This window comes from Oncorhynchus mykiss, chromosome 4, assembly GCF_057628025.1.
Source record: "Oncorhynchus mykiss isolate SJ-2025 chromosome 4, ASM5762802v1, whole genome shotgun sequence".
Taxonomy (NCBI): domain Eukaryota; kingdom Metazoa; phylum Chordata; class Actinopteri; order Salmoniformes; family Salmonidae; genus Oncorhynchus; species Oncorhynchus mykiss.
In genome coordinates this window covers 19,021,205-19,037,239 of record NC_143025.1, presented here as the reverse complement: position 1 = coordinate 19,037,239, position 16,035 = coordinate 19,021,205, and the positions used below count along the sequence as shown (strand labels likewise).

At 42.9% G+C, this 16,035-nt stretch overlaps 1 protein-coding gene across 2 annotated transcripts; it reads left to right on the top strand.

Moving 5' to 3' along the window:
* The first annotated feature begins 5,763 nt into the window (after window positions 1-5,763).
* Window positions 5,764-15,594, top strand: tmek (MAPK /ERK kinase). 2 transcript variants are annotated; one of them, XM_021598370.3, is made up of 12 exons: window positions 5,764-6,304; window positions 6,768-6,885; window positions 7,161-7,371; window positions 7,500-7,646; window positions 8,010-8,087; window positions 9,360-9,411; window positions 10,189-10,313; window positions 10,508-10,727; window positions 10,918-10,982; window positions 11,073-11,134; window positions 11,508-11,553; window positions 14,263-15,594. In XM_021598370.3, the coding sequence occupies exons 2-12, from the start codon at window positions 6,797-6,799 to the stop codon at window positions 14,371-14,373; spliced, it is 1,206 nt and encodes a 401-aa protein (XP_021454045.1). In that variant the 5' UTR covers window positions 5,764-6,304; window positions 6,768-6,796; the 3' UTR covers window positions 14,374-15,594.
* The last annotated feature ends 441 nt before the right edge of the window (window positions 15,595-16,035 follow it).

Genomic DNA, 16,035 nt, shown 5'->3' with positions numbered 1-16,035 from the left:
AACAAAGTGGCATAGTTAAAGTGGCTAGTGATTATTAAGGTTATAAGGATGCAGTAGATGATATAGAGTACAGTATATACGTATACATATGAGATGAATAATGTAGGGTATGTAAACATATTAGGTAGCATTGTTTAAAGTGGCTAGTGATATATTTTACATCAATTCCCATTATTAAAGTGGCTGGAGTTGAGTCAGTGTGTTGGCAGCAGCCACTCAATGTTAATGTCCATTGCTTGTGTTTTTTTTTTTGGTTACTACATGATTCTATATCTGTTATTTCATAGTTTTGATGTCTTCACTATTATTCTACAATGTAGAAAATAGTAAAATAAAGAAAAACCCTGGAATGAGTAGGTGTGTATAAACGTTTGACTGGTACTGTATACAGTTGAAGTAGGAAGTTTACATACACTTAGCTGGAGTCATTAAAACTCGTTTTTCAACCCCTCCACAAATGTCTTGTTAACAAACTATAGTTTCGGCAAGTCGGATAGGACATGTCCTTTGTGCCTGACACAATTTTTCCAACAATTGTTTACAGACAGATTATTTCACTTATAATTCGCTATGTATCACAATTCCAGTGGGTCAGAAGTCAAATCAAAGTTTGTCACGTGCGCCGAATACAACAGGTTCACCTTACAGTGAAATGCTTACTTACAGGCTCTAACCAATAGTGCAAAAAAGGTATTAGGTGAACAATAGGTCAGTAAAGAAAGAAAACAGTAAAAAGACAGTGAAAATAACAGTAGCGAGGCCATATACAGTAGCGAGGCAACATACAGACACCGGTTAGTCCGGCTGATTTAGGTAGTATGTACATGTAGATATGGTTAAAGTGACTGTGCATATATGATGAACAGAGAATAGCAGTAGCGTAAAAAGAGGGGTTGGCAGGTGGTGAGTGGCGGGACACAATGCAGATAGCCCGGTTAGCCAATGAGCGGGAGCACTGGTTGGTCGGCCCAATTGAGGTAGTATGTACATGAATGTATAGTTTAAGTGACTATGCATATATGATAAACAGAGAGTAGCAGCAGCGTAAAAGAGGGGGAACACAATGCAAATAGTCCGGGTAGCCAAGTTTACATACACTAAGTTGACTGTGCCTTGAAACAGCTTGGAAAATTCCAGAAAATTATGTCATGGCTTTAGAAGCCTCTGATAGGCTAATGATATATTTCAAGGCCTACCTTCAAACTCCGTGCCTCTTTGCTTGACATCATGGGAAAATCAAAAGAAATCAGCCAATATCTCAGAAAAAAAATTGTAGACCTCCACAAGTCTGGTTCATCCTTGGGAGCAATTTCCAAATGCCTGAAGGTACCACGTTCATCTGTACAGTACAGTACAAGTATAAACACCTTGGGACCACACAGCCGTCTTACCGCTCAGGAAGGAGACGTGTTCTGTCTCCTAGAGATGAAAATACTTTGGTGCGAAAAGTGCAAATCAATCCCAGATCAACAACAGCAAAGGACCTTGTGAAGATGCTGGAGGAAATCTGTACAAAAGTATCTACAGTGGGGCAAAACAGTATTTAGTCAGCCACCAATTGTGCAAGTTCTCCCACTTAAAAAGATGAGAGGCCTGTAATTTTCATCATAGGTACACTTCAACTTTGACAGACAAAATGAGAAAAAAAATCCAGAAAATCACATTGTAGGATGTTTTATGAATTTATTTGCAAATTATGGTGGAAAATAAGTATTTGGTCAATAACAAAAGTTTCTCAATACTTTGTTATATACCCTTTGTTGGCAATGACAGAGGTCAAATGTTTTCTGTAAGTCTTCACAAGGTTTTCACACACTGTTGCTGGTATTTTGGCCCATTCCTCCTAGAGCAGTGACGTTTTGAGGCTGTTGCTGGGCAACACGGACTTTCAACTCCCTCCAAAGATTTTCTATGGGGTTGACATCTGGAGACTGGCTAGGCCACTCCAGGACCTTGAAATGCTTCTTACGAAATTATTGTGGAAAGCTTGTGGAAGGCTACCCAAAACGTTTGACCCAAGTTAAACTATTTAAAGGCAATGCTACCAAATACTAATTGAGTGTATGTAAACTTCTGACCCACTGGGAATGTGATGAAAGAAATAACAGCTGAAATAAATAATTCTCTCTACTACTATTCTGACATTTCATTCTTTAAATAAAGTGGTGACCCTAGCTGACGTAAGACAGGGAATTCTTACTAGGATTAAATGTAAGGAATTGTGAAACTGAGTTTAAATGTATTTGGCTAAGGTGTATGTAAACTTTCAACTTCAACGGTATGTTTTTATACCTACAGGGGTCCTAAAATTCCAAATCAGATAGCTAAATGATCCATGGTATGACCATCTTAAAACAATGCCATATATTAGCTTAGTAAAAAAAAACTCCCGAGGCTTAGACTTCCAGAGGTGAAATACTAAAATGAAACAAAAATCTAAGCAAACCTTTTGAAAAGTGAAGTAAGTTTGTAGTCTGATCTGAAGTATTTGAGTAGCTAGTTGAAGAAAACGTCTTGATTGTAATTTCTACAACCTTCCATTGGAGGTCGCTAATCATGAGAGACCTGGCGATAGTTCAATTGCTATGCCCATGATAGCTCAGTCTCGCGATTTTTGGAAGACTCCAATGTTTTCGGTCGTTGCAAACAGGAGGACGGGGAGTCTTTGTCACTAGGTTAAGGGAAAAGGCAGCTACATGTGACTATGGTGCTTTAAGAGATGAACTGATCAGAGATAAGATTGTGCTTGGCATAACTGATGAGGGCACCCGCAGACGTTTGCTGAGAGAACGCGACCTGACGCTGGTCTTGGCAGTGGAGACATGCCGTGCAGCAGAGCTGATGTACGGATAAGGTCCATGGAGCTAGAAAGGCAACATACGGACAATGTCAATGCTACATTCAGGCAGCCAGTAAAGAAATTCCCCTTTGCCACAGCTAATGCTAATACTACAGCCAACTCTGCAGTAGACAACCCCAATACATGCCGATATTGTGGCATTTCTCATGGACGAGGAAAAGAACACTGCCCAGCCTATGGAAAAATATGCAAATCCTGTGGTACAGCTAATCACTTCGCAAGGGTCTGCATGAAAAGCAAGAGAAAGGAGGGTAAAGTGCACTCCATGGAAACAAACACAGATGAAGGGAACGACAGCACAGAGGATGTACATTCTAGCGAGTGCATAGGGGCAGTGAGGGCAAAAGGACAAAAGTGGTGTGTCACTCTGCTACTTAATAATAAACCACAGCAATGCCAGCTAGATTCAGGGGTCACATGCAACGTTATGAGCCTTATAGACAAAAGGGGGCTCGCGCCCAGAGACAAACTCACACAGAGTAGCACCAAGCTGAAACTGTATTCAGGCCAGTTCATGACCTCTTTAGGCCTGTTTGTGACAGAGTGTGTTTTACGTGGCCAGAAATACACCCTTGAGTTTGAAATAGTTGAGGCTAGTCAACAGCCATTACTGTCAGGTTCTACATGCGAGCGCCTTGGGCTTATTAACTTCACCATCCCAGCTGATCTTAACATTATAGACAAAGTCCAGGCTGGGCCCCTGAGCAAGGAGACACTCCTAAGCAAGTACCATGATGTCTTCAACGCACCGGTCGAGTCAGTTCCCGGGGAAGCCCACTTTGAGTTGGACGCAGCAATCCAGCCTGTCCAGTGTGCACCCCGCAATGTACCAGTGGCCATGAAAGCAGCTACGAAGGCTCAGCTTGACAAATACAAAGCAGATGGCCACATCATATCTGTCACCGAGCCTACAGACTGGATAAGTAATATGGTTATCATCAACAAACCAGACAAGCTACGGATATGCATTGATCCTAAACACCTCAACCGAGCTCTGCGACGTTCACATTACATTATGCCCACGTTGGAGGATGTTCTTTACAAGCTCCCAAAGGCCAGAGTCTTCACGCTCGTGGATGCCAGAGATGGCTTCCTGCAGTGCAAGCTCGACGAGCCCAGCAGCTACATGACCACCTTTTGGACACCCTGGGGCAGGAAGAGGTGGTTGAAGCTTCCGTTTGGTGTCTCTGTGGCTCCAGAGGTGTATCAGCGGAAACAGCATGAGCTGTTGATGGGACTCAGTGGCGTGGAACCCATAGCAGATGACATCCTCGTAGTGGGCTGTGGGGACAGTGATGAGGAGGCAGAATGTGACCATGACGTCAAGCTGCTGGCACTGATGGTCAGATGCAGACAGGTCAAGCTAAGGCTAAGCATAAAAAAGCTTCAGTTTAAAGTGCCAGAGGTCCGCTTTCATGGGCACATCTTGTCCTCCACCGGATTGAAGGCGGATCCTGAAAAAGTGAAGGCTGTCTTGGAAATGCCCCACCCATCTGACGTGAAGGGAGTGCAGCGCTTCGTCGGATTCGTTACCTACCTGGCCAAATTCCTACCGCGGCTCTCTGAAGTGTGTGAGCCACTGAGGAGGCTCATGGACAAGGACACCATCTGGCATTGGCTCCCAAAACATGACGCAGCGGTGAGGGAAATAAAACAACTGGTCACCCAGACACCTGTAGAGAAGGAGTGCCTCAGCATTGTGTTTGCATGCCAACGCTTCCACCACTACCTGTACGGGCGCGACAATATTACCGCAGAGACAGATCACAAGCCCCTTATTGCTATATTCAGCAAGCCTCTCCTGAATGCCCCAAAACGACTGCAGAGCATGCTACTGGCCCTACAAAACTACAACCTCAAGGTGGTGTGTAAGCCAGGGCCAGAGATGTATGTGAGTGACACGCTCAGCAGGGCTACTGCATCAGGCACTCACACACGCTCCATGCATGAACAACACACAGTGTGCAAAAAAATCACAAAGAACCTCTGCAAAAAGGCTCTGCGAGAGGGCAAAGATGCCTGGAAAGCAATCCTGCAGTGGCGCAATACCCCGACAGAAGGCATGGATAGCAAGCCCGGCACAGTGCCTCATGGCATGGCGCTTAAAAGCAGCTCTGCCAGTAGCCAGCACTCTCCTGGAGCCATGTGTGGTGACAGACGTGCTGGTGAAGCTACGTCACAGAAGACAGGTCTACGACAAATCAGCAAAAGACTTACTTGAGCTCAGGGTGGGTGAAACGGTGCGAATGAAGCCACTACCAGGGGACCTGGACGCGCCTCTGGTGACTCGGATCCTGTGTACAGTAAGTGGCACCACGCTCCTACTTGGTCGAAGTGAATGGATCACTGTACCATCGTAACAGGGTTGACCTTCGGATTGCTGAGCCAGCACCTACTCAGAACCCTGATGGCCAAAGGGGTCGCATAACAAAATACAGAACCCCAGCAAGTCACATGGGGCCTGAGGCACTGGGCGAAGAGCCAGGGGATCACAGGTCGGCCGCTCCCTCGCCCATCAATTCTCCCCTTAGACATTCAGGTGACACGCCTGTGCAGGAACCCGCAGTCCTCGCAGACAAGCCCCCTGTCTTTTCACGCTGCGGGCGTGTGTCCCAGCCACCAAAAATACTTAATCTGTACAGGGATTGTTGACAGATAGAGATAAAAGTGAAGAGAATATCAAAATATGTTGTTACCTGAGAAAAAAATAAATAAATACTAAACTGTTCATGTTGGAAATTGTTACTAGGTTTGTTTTGTTAGTGAATTGACACCGCCTGTCCTATTTTATTAAATGGAAGATGTTATGGGTGTAAGATGACACAGTGATGCCATCTGTTGGTAAATGTTCATTACTGCAACTCTTGTGTTTTACCGGGGTGCTTGAGATACCCGGATGTGTCGTGATGTACTGAACAAGACTGGTTTACTCGCATCAATGCCTCTGTCTCGTCATTTAACATTCAAACAGTTGCTGGGTTTACACTAGATAGCACAGCCACATAGTCAAAATGGTCTATATCTTAATTTAAGGTTAGGATTAGCCATAAAGTTAACAGTGTGGTTAAGGTTAGGTTTAAAAATCTATATTTAAGAAGATACATTTTAGTTTATAGGCGGGGTTTATGACTTTGTGGCTTTGGTAACTAGTGACGAACATGTTTCTGTTTCCTGTACAGAAACCCCATAAGCAAAGATAGTTCACTCATGCCGTTTACCATTGGAAAAAATAAGTCAGTTCCGGTCTACTTAACTGGGTGTGTCTCCCATAGACACCAAGACAATAGCAGCTGGGTCCATTAAACCAAAAGAAAACAACTGCGAGTGGGGTGTCTCGCTTCCTGTCTCTGCCGAAACCCTTCTCCGCAACCAAGCTTCACACCCGGCTGCATAGGGAAGGTCCACCGCGGCACCCCCCAAACCTTCGAAGGCCAACCATCCTCGGTCAGTGACCAGTTCTGTCAACCGCCACCGCTGTCCTTTCCGTGAGACCTGAGTGGCGAGGGCCGCTCCAATTTGAGGAACGCAGCACACGATTTTCGTAGGGGAGCTGGTTCTAGTTATCGCCTAGCAGCTAGCTTGCTAGCTAGGCAATAATCGAAAGGAACAGTAACGTTAATGTGTTGTGTAAGAAATACTGCTAGTGTAACGTTACTGTTATAGCTAGCTAGTTTGTTTGTGAAATATTCTGTACTCGTTAACTAGTTAGTTATCTAAGTAACGTTAGTCAAATGCACCTGTAGGTGACGTGCATTAGGGATTGTCCTTACAGTTATCTGCCATGATCGCAAAGTAACGTTACTTAGCTAACGTTAAGTCACAGACCGCCAGCAACATTTACCCCTGTTGCTGTTTTAGAACAACTTTGAAATATCAGTTAATTATTGTACTGATTTGCTTTGGAAAGTCGTCCAGTGCACTGTCAAATATTTCGAAATGGCTCCGAAGAGAAGACCCGTTCCCCTAAATATCACGCCCATTGGAGAGGGGCAGTCCATCTCCACGACCATCGATGCTGCGTCCGAGTGAGTGTTCAAGGAGGGCTGAGGGCATGTACTGTACTGATATTAGGCAAATGTTGATTCCAGGAACTGTAGTTGCACAATTTAGTTCCAGGCCAAAACTAACCTACGTAACACTAGCCTAACACACCTGATTCAAACCAATCATGGGCTCAGTGATCAGTTGTATCTGGTACTGCTCGGCTAGAATACAAATGTGTCCCCAGGAAAATGGTCAAGAATATGGTTGTTTAATATTGATCTATGCCATGCTCACTCCATGCATATCTCCTTTTTAGAGCCAATCTGGAGGCCTTACAGAAAAAGCTAGGCGAGCTAGATTTGGACGAACAGCAGAGGAAACGTCTGGAGGCTTTCCTCACCCAGAAAGCCCAAGTGGGCGAGCTGAAAGATGATGATTTCCACCCCATATGTGAGCTGGGCGCTGGCAACGGTGGAGTGGTCAACAAGGTCCGCCACAAACCCTCCAGACTGGTCATGGCCCGGAAGGTGAGTCTAACCTTGTATGTACTTTTGACATTTTTCTCCAAATCCAGATTTTTTGACTCTGAAACTGATAGTTATTCTAGATGAGCAGTAGATTATTCGAATGTTTATCTGATCTCTCTACTCCACAGCTCATCCACCTGGAGATTAAGCCTGCCATCAGGAACCAGATAATCAGAGAGCTGCAGGTGCTCCATGAGTGTAACTCTCCCTACATCGTGGGCTTCTACGGGGCCTTCTACAGCGATGGCGAGATCAGTATCTGTATGGAGCACATGGTAAGAGTGAGAGAGACAGAGGTTTGAGTTGAGGGGGAGTGTCTGATTTACCTCAGTCATTGAACTAACATTACGCTGGAATGATGCAGCTTGCTGGAAGACAATAGGGGGGTTCATGGCAAAAAGGCAGATGTGTGAACTCTCATTTTTGCGTATGAACATTTGTGTGTGGTTTTGAGACGGCAATGATGCTTATAATAGGACCTGTGGTATAACACTAACAAACCAGTTGTTGTTGTTACGAGATACCTTGCCATGCACCTGGAGCTATTGTGTATTACTGTATGACAAAACGATACTAAATGCAGACCGTGTACAGTAGTAGTGTGTGTCAGACATTAAGCCGTGGCCTGTTGGGAACAGGATGGAGGCTCTCTGGATCAGGTACTGAAGGAAGCCAGGAGAATCCCTGAGGAGATCCTGGGCAAAGTCAGCATAGCAGTGAGTATTACACTACATAATGAAGATTTACTTGTGTATTATTTGTGCTTCATTCAGTGGTACTTGCGGTTATTTTGTAGATGTCTAGATTTATCTAATTTTAAAGCAAGTTTCCTGCAATTCTATATATTTTGCCATGGGGTGGAGAAAAAAATCAGCAGTCTTACACCACATTTCCTGCAATTCTACACATATTGCCATAGGGTGGAGACAAATGTTTGCAGTTTTTAATATGATGACCGGAGTGACTAACAAAAGCAATGAGAGCCCCACGGTCGGTAATTCAACCATAGCTGGCCATAACACAAATTACCAAACTAAAAAGTTTTAGCTGACACAGGCCAATTGAGTAACGGACATAACAAGACATAAACTACTAATGCACAACCACATTTCAAAATTGCACCTTGTGGGGGAATTGATCCGCGGGCCAGTTGCCCATCTGTGCTCTAAACATAACAACTTCACAGTATGTCACAACTGTGATCAAATGCACTCTGCTCCCTTCCCATGTGGTTAAAGGCCTGATGCAATTATTATAAAATAATTTCTGGGTAACAATTACTACATTACTGTAATACTTTTCCATAATAATAGTTTTTTAGCAAACATTTAGCCTTTTATGCTGGCTTCAAGGCCAGCAACACTGAAGCATGCATGAGAGCACCAGTTGTTCCGGACGACTGTGTGATCATGATCTCCGTAGCCATTGTGAGCAAGACCTTTAAACAGGTCAACATTCACAAAGCCGCAGGGCCAGATTGATTACCAGGACGTGTACTCAAAGTATGCGCGTACCAACTGTCAAGTGTCTTCGCTGACATTTTCAACCTCTCCCTGACCTGAGTCTGTAATACCTACATGTTTCAAACATACCACCATAGTCCCTGTGCCCAAGAAAGCGAAGGTAACCTGCCTAAAGGATTACCGTCCCATAGCACTCACGTCTGTAGCCATGAAGTGCTTTGAAAGGCTGGTCATGGCTCACATCAACAACACCATGCCTGAAACCCTAGACCCACACCAATTCGCCTAACGCCCCAACAGATCCACAGATGGCGCAATCTCAATCGCACCCCACACTGCCCTTTCCCACCTGGACAAAAGGAGAGCTATTCATTGACTACAGTTCAGCATTCAACACCATAGTGCACACAAAGCTGTATGGATGTATCTATGGACTCCGAGCTGGTCTTTGTATGATTTCAGGTCCAGGAAGTGTGGGTTATTATATGTTGTGTTAAATAAAATGTGTGCATCTCACTTTTAAAGGTACTCAGAGGACTTGCCTATCTGCGGGAAAAACACCAGATCATGCACAGAGGTAAGCGACAGCTCTCCATATAGAATGTGTGTGTTTTTGTGCATATTAACGATATGATTTGAGACCCTGGATAGTGTTTGATTTGGATGGGATGAATTCGTGTGATGTCTATAGTGTGTTTGGGTGTATCTGAAGCTGAGGAGTTCTGGTGTCTAGTGTTCTGAAGTTGAGGGCGGTGGTGAAGTGTTTTGAGCTGAGCGTTGTGGTGTACAGTTTTTAATTTTTTTTTAGTTGAGGGCACTGGTGTATGTGGAGCCGATGGGGTGGGCTCTGGGGTGTAGTTAGAGGCGGAGCTGAGCGCCACGGTGTATTGGGGTGTGGTGGTGTTCAGCAGCAGGGCTGAGGCAGAGCTGTCTAGGAGCCCAGTCGGTAATTACACGCTCTCCGATGTGATTACATGGCAGCCACACCCTGCAGCCCCCTCCCTCTGTCTCTGTCACGCCACCTCTCATACTTGCCCCTCTGTCTCCTCTGAAGTGGGAGGGGTCACCACAGAGGATGGATAGCAGGTCTACTACACCCCATTATTGAGAGAATTTTTCCAGACTAGAGGGATTGAGGAGGATTTGGCTTGTTTGTATGGTCTCAAATGTAAATGTTGCGGTCCATGCTAACTAGCAGAATCAGTGGCTTTGTGAAATGTCAGTGGTGAGGTGTCTGGCATGGTAGAGGGACAGGGACAAAGAGAAGTAGGGAAGGGGCTGCTGGGTCTGGACCTCCAGCCCTCTCTCGCTCTCTGACAACTCAACTGTCCTCCCTCCCTGCTCTGCCACGCAGACGTCAAGCCCTCCAACATCCTGGTGAACTCGCGCGGGGAGATCAAGCTGTGTGACTTTGGCGTGAGTGGCCAGCTCATCGACTCCATGGCCAACTCCTTCGTGGGAACGCGCTCCTACATGTCGGTGAGTCAGCTCTCCCTCCCCTGCCCAAGCCGCCTTGCCAAGAGCCGAGTCCGTACCCAGTAGAGGGCTGTGTCACATGGAGGCAGCCGCTGCCAGCCCTGTCCCCTTCCCCCAGACACCTGGAGGGAGCGATGCACAGAGCTGCCCGCCCACTTGGCCCACTCTGGGTGTGACGTGCGTGTATTCCTCAACAGCCGGAGAGACTGCAGGGCACACACTACTCTGTGCAGTCAGACGTGTGGAGCATGGGCCTGTCCCTGGTGGAGCTGGCCATCGGCCGCTACCCCATCCCCCCGCCTGACGCCAAGGAGCTGGAAGCCATCTTTGGCCGGCCAGTACAGGATGGAGCTGAGGGGGAACCACAGGCCCCCTCCAACCGCCTCCCCAGACCACCAGGAGGACGACCAGTCAGCGGTTAGAACACACCTGAAGCCCTTTCTTCTTACACAATATTACAACACCGATTACATAACTGCTTTTCAAACAGATTTATTTTTGCTTTTCAATAAAAGGAAAATGGAAGAAAAAAATATATAATTACAAAAAAAATGTTATGTTTTATTTATAATATCTAAATACCTCTCCATATTGTCCTCTTCCTCAGGACATGGGATGGACAGTCGACCTGCCATGGCTATATTTGAGCTACTGGACTACATTGTCAATGAGGTCAGATGAACTGCTGACTCCACAATATATTCGCCTTGTTCGTGTGTTCTGGTTATTTTGAAACTAGTTTTGTCTTCTCCTCATTCCCAGCCTCCTCCCAGGCTTCCACTCGGTGTCTTCACCAACGATTTCCAGGAGTTTGTGACAAAATGGTGAGCCCAAGCATTCATCATATAATAATACTGCCTATTATTACCTCAGCACCTTTTATTGTCAGCATTCAGACAGAATTCCCAGTTGGTTTACTATGATTGTTTGGTGGCTGTGTGTGGACTCTCCACATCTTGTGAATTATTGTATACACTAGGCAGAGCCTAGAGCAATATGGAACAAACTTAGATTCTCACCTCTAGAGAATCACTTCATATTAGGTAAAGTCAGCAAAATGCTTATTGTGATTCCCTGTGCTACTAACCTACTCCAAGAACTTCTGGAGTGGAGAAAGCGTTCCTTTTATTTCTCTTTGCTGAGTTTTCTAATGATTTCTCTGGAGTCATAGAGATGATCAACTGTTTGTGTTAATAGTCTGATCAAGAATCCAGCGGAGAGAGCTGACCTGAAGATGCTGATGGTATGTCGTTTTCAAATTGGCTCAGGAGTCCTATTAGCTTTCAGAAATCTGCATTTTTCAAATTGGCTCAGGAGTCCTATTAGCTTTCAGAAATCTGCATTTTTCAAATTGGCTCAGGAGTCCTATTAGCTTTCAGAAATCTGCATTTTTCAAAAGACCGCAGACGTTCAAAAAAATATGCGTTTTAAACCGCTTCACCTGCGTTTCATATTGAAAGCCAAGTCTTTAAATAAAAAATAAAAAATCAATAAAGTGATCAGGGGCATGCAACTACAATCAGGGTTGGGGTGTAACAGATTACATGTAAGGGATAACAAAAATGGTAACTGTAAACCGTTACGTTACCAGCAAAAATATTGTAATCAGATTACAGATACTTTGGAATAACTAGATAATTTCTTTGAGGATTACTTTTAAATTCAGAAACGTTTGCAAAGAAAAACATTTCACATTTCTGTTTTCTCAATGACATTCAAATCAGCAGTGAAAAAAGGCCCAAGTTTAAGTTTGTTCCACCTGAGTGTGTCTGACCACAAGTCAGAAAGTCAGAGAACACTGATGTCACACCAAATGTGTTTAATGGATCACAGCAAAAGAGCAGGAATAGGCTTTTTTAGGCTACAGTCCAAACTATGTCTTCCAATGGTACAACTGCTGTTGGCATCCAAAGATTATCCAACTTGAATTAACGCTTGGAGGTAAGGATGACAGCAGTGGTGTAGTCTACGGCGATACGGATATCACTTATTATTGATGTTAATCACACTGCTGCGCTCTCATTTAGCTATTTGCGCCTTACGAATTGTGGTTGTTGTGGATTGCTGTTCACAAATCTAAATGTGTATTTGAACCCAATAACGGTTGAATTCAAGAAGTTTAAGCTGCTTATCAATCATCGTTTTTAAACCAGTGGACAGTCTGTGAAAAATGCGCTCTTGTAACAGCTGCACAGTGAGGATCCCAGCCTATGGAATAAAAATTGGGATTTCATTGCTCAATCTAATTCATGCTGATAAAAAAAAATTATCCATTGGCTTAATGGACACATGTTCCAACTCACACACTTTTGATAGACGTAAAGGTGCAATTTGTAGGTGCTGCATCCATTTTTGGACTTGTAAATTATATATATATCCATCCATAGATTGATTCTTGAAGAATATAACTTATAAATAAATGACTCATGAGCTTAGTTCAACTGTTACACTCCACAAGAACCCAAAATATAAGCTTGTTTTTCTCCAATGTTTGTAAACATTGTAAATGTAAACAACCACTATATAGCTTCATAACATGGTTAAAACAATCATTTTGATATAATGGATGGTCAGTCCTTGCATCCATAGCTCTGTCTATTAATTTGAGAGTGGTAACATTTCTCCAGGCCCATCCCTCAGCTTTTTACCAAAACACCAACAAAAGTTAAAAAGGCCTATAGCAAATGCAGCATTAATTTTTCACATGTAAATAGCACTTTGCAGTAGTGTTCAAAGCATGCCATTCCATGAGCGCAGCATTTATTTTTCAACTCAAATTAATGAGCCCAATTAGTCCTCCATGACAAAATCATAAACAACAGAGTAGGGCTGGCTAATAAGTCCTTAGTTTTGGGGTTATTCTCAGGTAAAACAATTTGGCTAATCTATATTTCCAAGTCCTATTCTTGAAGATCAAGGGGTATAAATTTTTTTTGGAATGACTGGAATTCTGATGGACGGGTTTTTAATGTAAAGATATAATTGAATCGTATTATTTATTATATGTAGTAGAAAGCGATGGGTTAGAAGAATCCTACATAACCAATCCATAAAGTAAAATTTAACATATGGCCAGCCTTGTAAACTTGAACATTGATTTATCCTGCAATAGATGTATATGTTACCAATTGAAACACATTTGTCTTCTTCTAATTACTCTCTTAAAGGGAAAGTAATCTAAAAGTAATGGAATGTAATTAGATTGTCACTGAGTTTGGGTAATCTAAAAGTTACATTACAGATTACAATTTTGGATAGGTAACTGTAATGGATTACATTTAGAAAGTAACCTACCCAACCCTGCACAAAATACGCTAGTGCAACAGATTCGGCAGAAAATTGCTTCATTTTCATTAGATGACAACATAAGTGCAATGCACACAAGAAAATTAGTTTACAATGGAAAAAGCAAGGTATTTAAAAAAATAAATATAAAAAAAAAATATATTAAATGCAAAAATGAAACATGGCCATCATATCTAATGTTTGTCATAGGACATTTTAGCTGGCTACATTCTAATGTTTTGCTTTAAATTAATCTATCATTTTACCAGAGAAAAATAAGAGAAAAGTACTGGATAAAAGTATCTTCACATCAGTCAAAGCACTGTCAACTGATGGAATGCCTGTTCGAGAATGCAGGGATTTGATTGGTCTGATGATGAGAGCAAAGATTTCTCATCTGGTGGAGAATTGCAACAGAATCACAAAATTAATCTGAAGCCGAGCAGAAATTACAATAAGAAGCATTTCAGATCTACTTTGACAATAGGCAGCAATATATTTCTTATGCGTTTTATCTAAAATAATTGTGTGGAAAAACGCGTAAATTCTGCGTTAAAGCGACCACTGTGGCTATGTTACCTATCTACTGTAAATGCCCTTTGATATTAGCCATGAACTAATTCTGATATATTAACTAACTTGCGTTTGCTGTTTTGTTATTGTTTAGAACCACACGTTTATCAAGCGTGCTGAGGTGGAGGAGGTGGACTTTGCTGGCTGGATGTGTAAAACCATGGGCCTCAACCAACCCAGCACCCCAACCCGCATCACAGAATGAACAGCCCAACGCCAAACTGTTTCCCACATTAGGATCCATGGTGTCTCACTGTCACACACACACACGCACACACACTTTGGCACCCTTTTCGTCTTGCTCTTTAAAAAAGATTTCAGCACTCTCTCTAAAGTACATATCATCAACAGGGCCAATTGACTCAATGTATGACCACACATTTTCCATACCAGTGGCAGGGTAGATCTACACACTAGTCATGATATTTTTCTCCCATCATCATATTAAAGAGAAGGTACAAGGCATGAAAGGGCTGCCAGGTTATAATTTAATGACTTGTCATTGATATCATCTTACCACATTTGTATTGATAAATTCTGTATTAATATTGACAAGAGAGTTGTTAATGGTTTGTGCAACTGCATATTAGTGAAGGCTGTAGAGGGGCCATCTTTGACAAAGAAAAGGTGTCCATGACAGAAATCACTGGAGTCAAAGTGCTTTGTATTCACAGGAGGACAGCAAACCAAAGAAGGTACTCATCGTGACTACTAATGTTTTGCATTTAATGCCTTATCAAAGTACTTCGTTTTGTACATTCATGACCAGTACAGTTTTGTGAGAGGAGTACTTTGAATGTTGACATTTTTATTTGACTATAATAGTAATTACGTAGTTATCAAATGTGCTCATTTTACAAAATGACATAATTTGCTATCTTATATATTTTCCAGACACTCAAGATCATGTTTTTGTTGTTGTTTTTTACTTGTATCTGTATCAACTGCCTGAAACGCACATCTGTGTCAAGTCAGAATACGTCCAACACCTTGACTAGAGACGCTCTGAAATGTTCCGATTTTTGCCAGTCGACTCAATTTATTCCCCCAAGTGTTTTTGGTTCTGCTCGCACTGTTCTGCTTTGCGTGAGTAAGTGTAACCTACACGCCAAGCTTTCTTTTGGTGAATCCGTGGTTACTGGCTCTGGTGGGGGTTGGGGTAGCATGTATTAATTAGCCTGTCGTCTGTAAGAGCCCCTGTGTATATATAATCTGCTTCTGGCTGACCTTTACAATTTCCAATAGACTTGCATTCGTTGCTAACAAAGTTAATGCTTTGTCGCCTGTATGTGTATAAAGCTATATAAACTGTACGCAAGTGCTATTTTGACTCGTTTAGACAGAAATGTAAGACATTTCGTTTTATCTAAAGAAAATGTGTTGGATATTGTTATAATGTAAAAAATAAAACGTATTTGTGAATGTATATGGCAATTTTGTTTTATGTGGGGAGAGTTTTGTGGTTAGTTATGGAACAAATGATAAATAGTGCTTTCTATTGGGCGAACTGAATGGCTTTGCCCTCTTGCAGGAGCGTTTCTTTAGAAACTGGACACTACCTGATACTTACGGAGGAAAGATGCTCTTGACCCAGGTTATGACACGCTACACATCCAAGGAGTCTTCAACTCTCGAGTCACGTACTGTAGTTATAACACAGCTCCCCGTTAAACTATACTCTGGATACTTATTTTAAAACCAAAACACTTTAGGAGATACATTCAATATTGCTCTTAAGTGTTTGATTAAAATTTCTCGCATTTGGCCTGAATTAAGTCAACCATGACTCAGCCACAAATGACAAAAGCAGAGTTGCTGGTGGGTGTTTGTGGTGGGTAAGGCTAGTTTATATTGGACTGTATTGTAA

What these genes read in the sequence shown, in the direction of transcription:
- tmek (XM_021598370.3), top strand. Translation starts at nt 6,797, where the DNA reads ATGGCTCCGAAGAGAAGACCCGTTCCCCTAAATATCACGCCCATTGGA. An exon ending in GTATCTGTATGGAGCACATG is followed by an intron (nt 7,647 to 8,009) that starts GTAAGAGTGAGA and finishes TGTTGGGAACAG; the next exon opens with GATGGAGGCTCTCTGGATCA. An exon ending in GAACGCGCTCCTACATGTCG is followed by an intron (nt 10,314 to 10,507) that starts GTGAGTCAGCTC and finishes ATTCCTCAACAG; the next exon opens with CCGGAGAGACTGCAGGGCAC.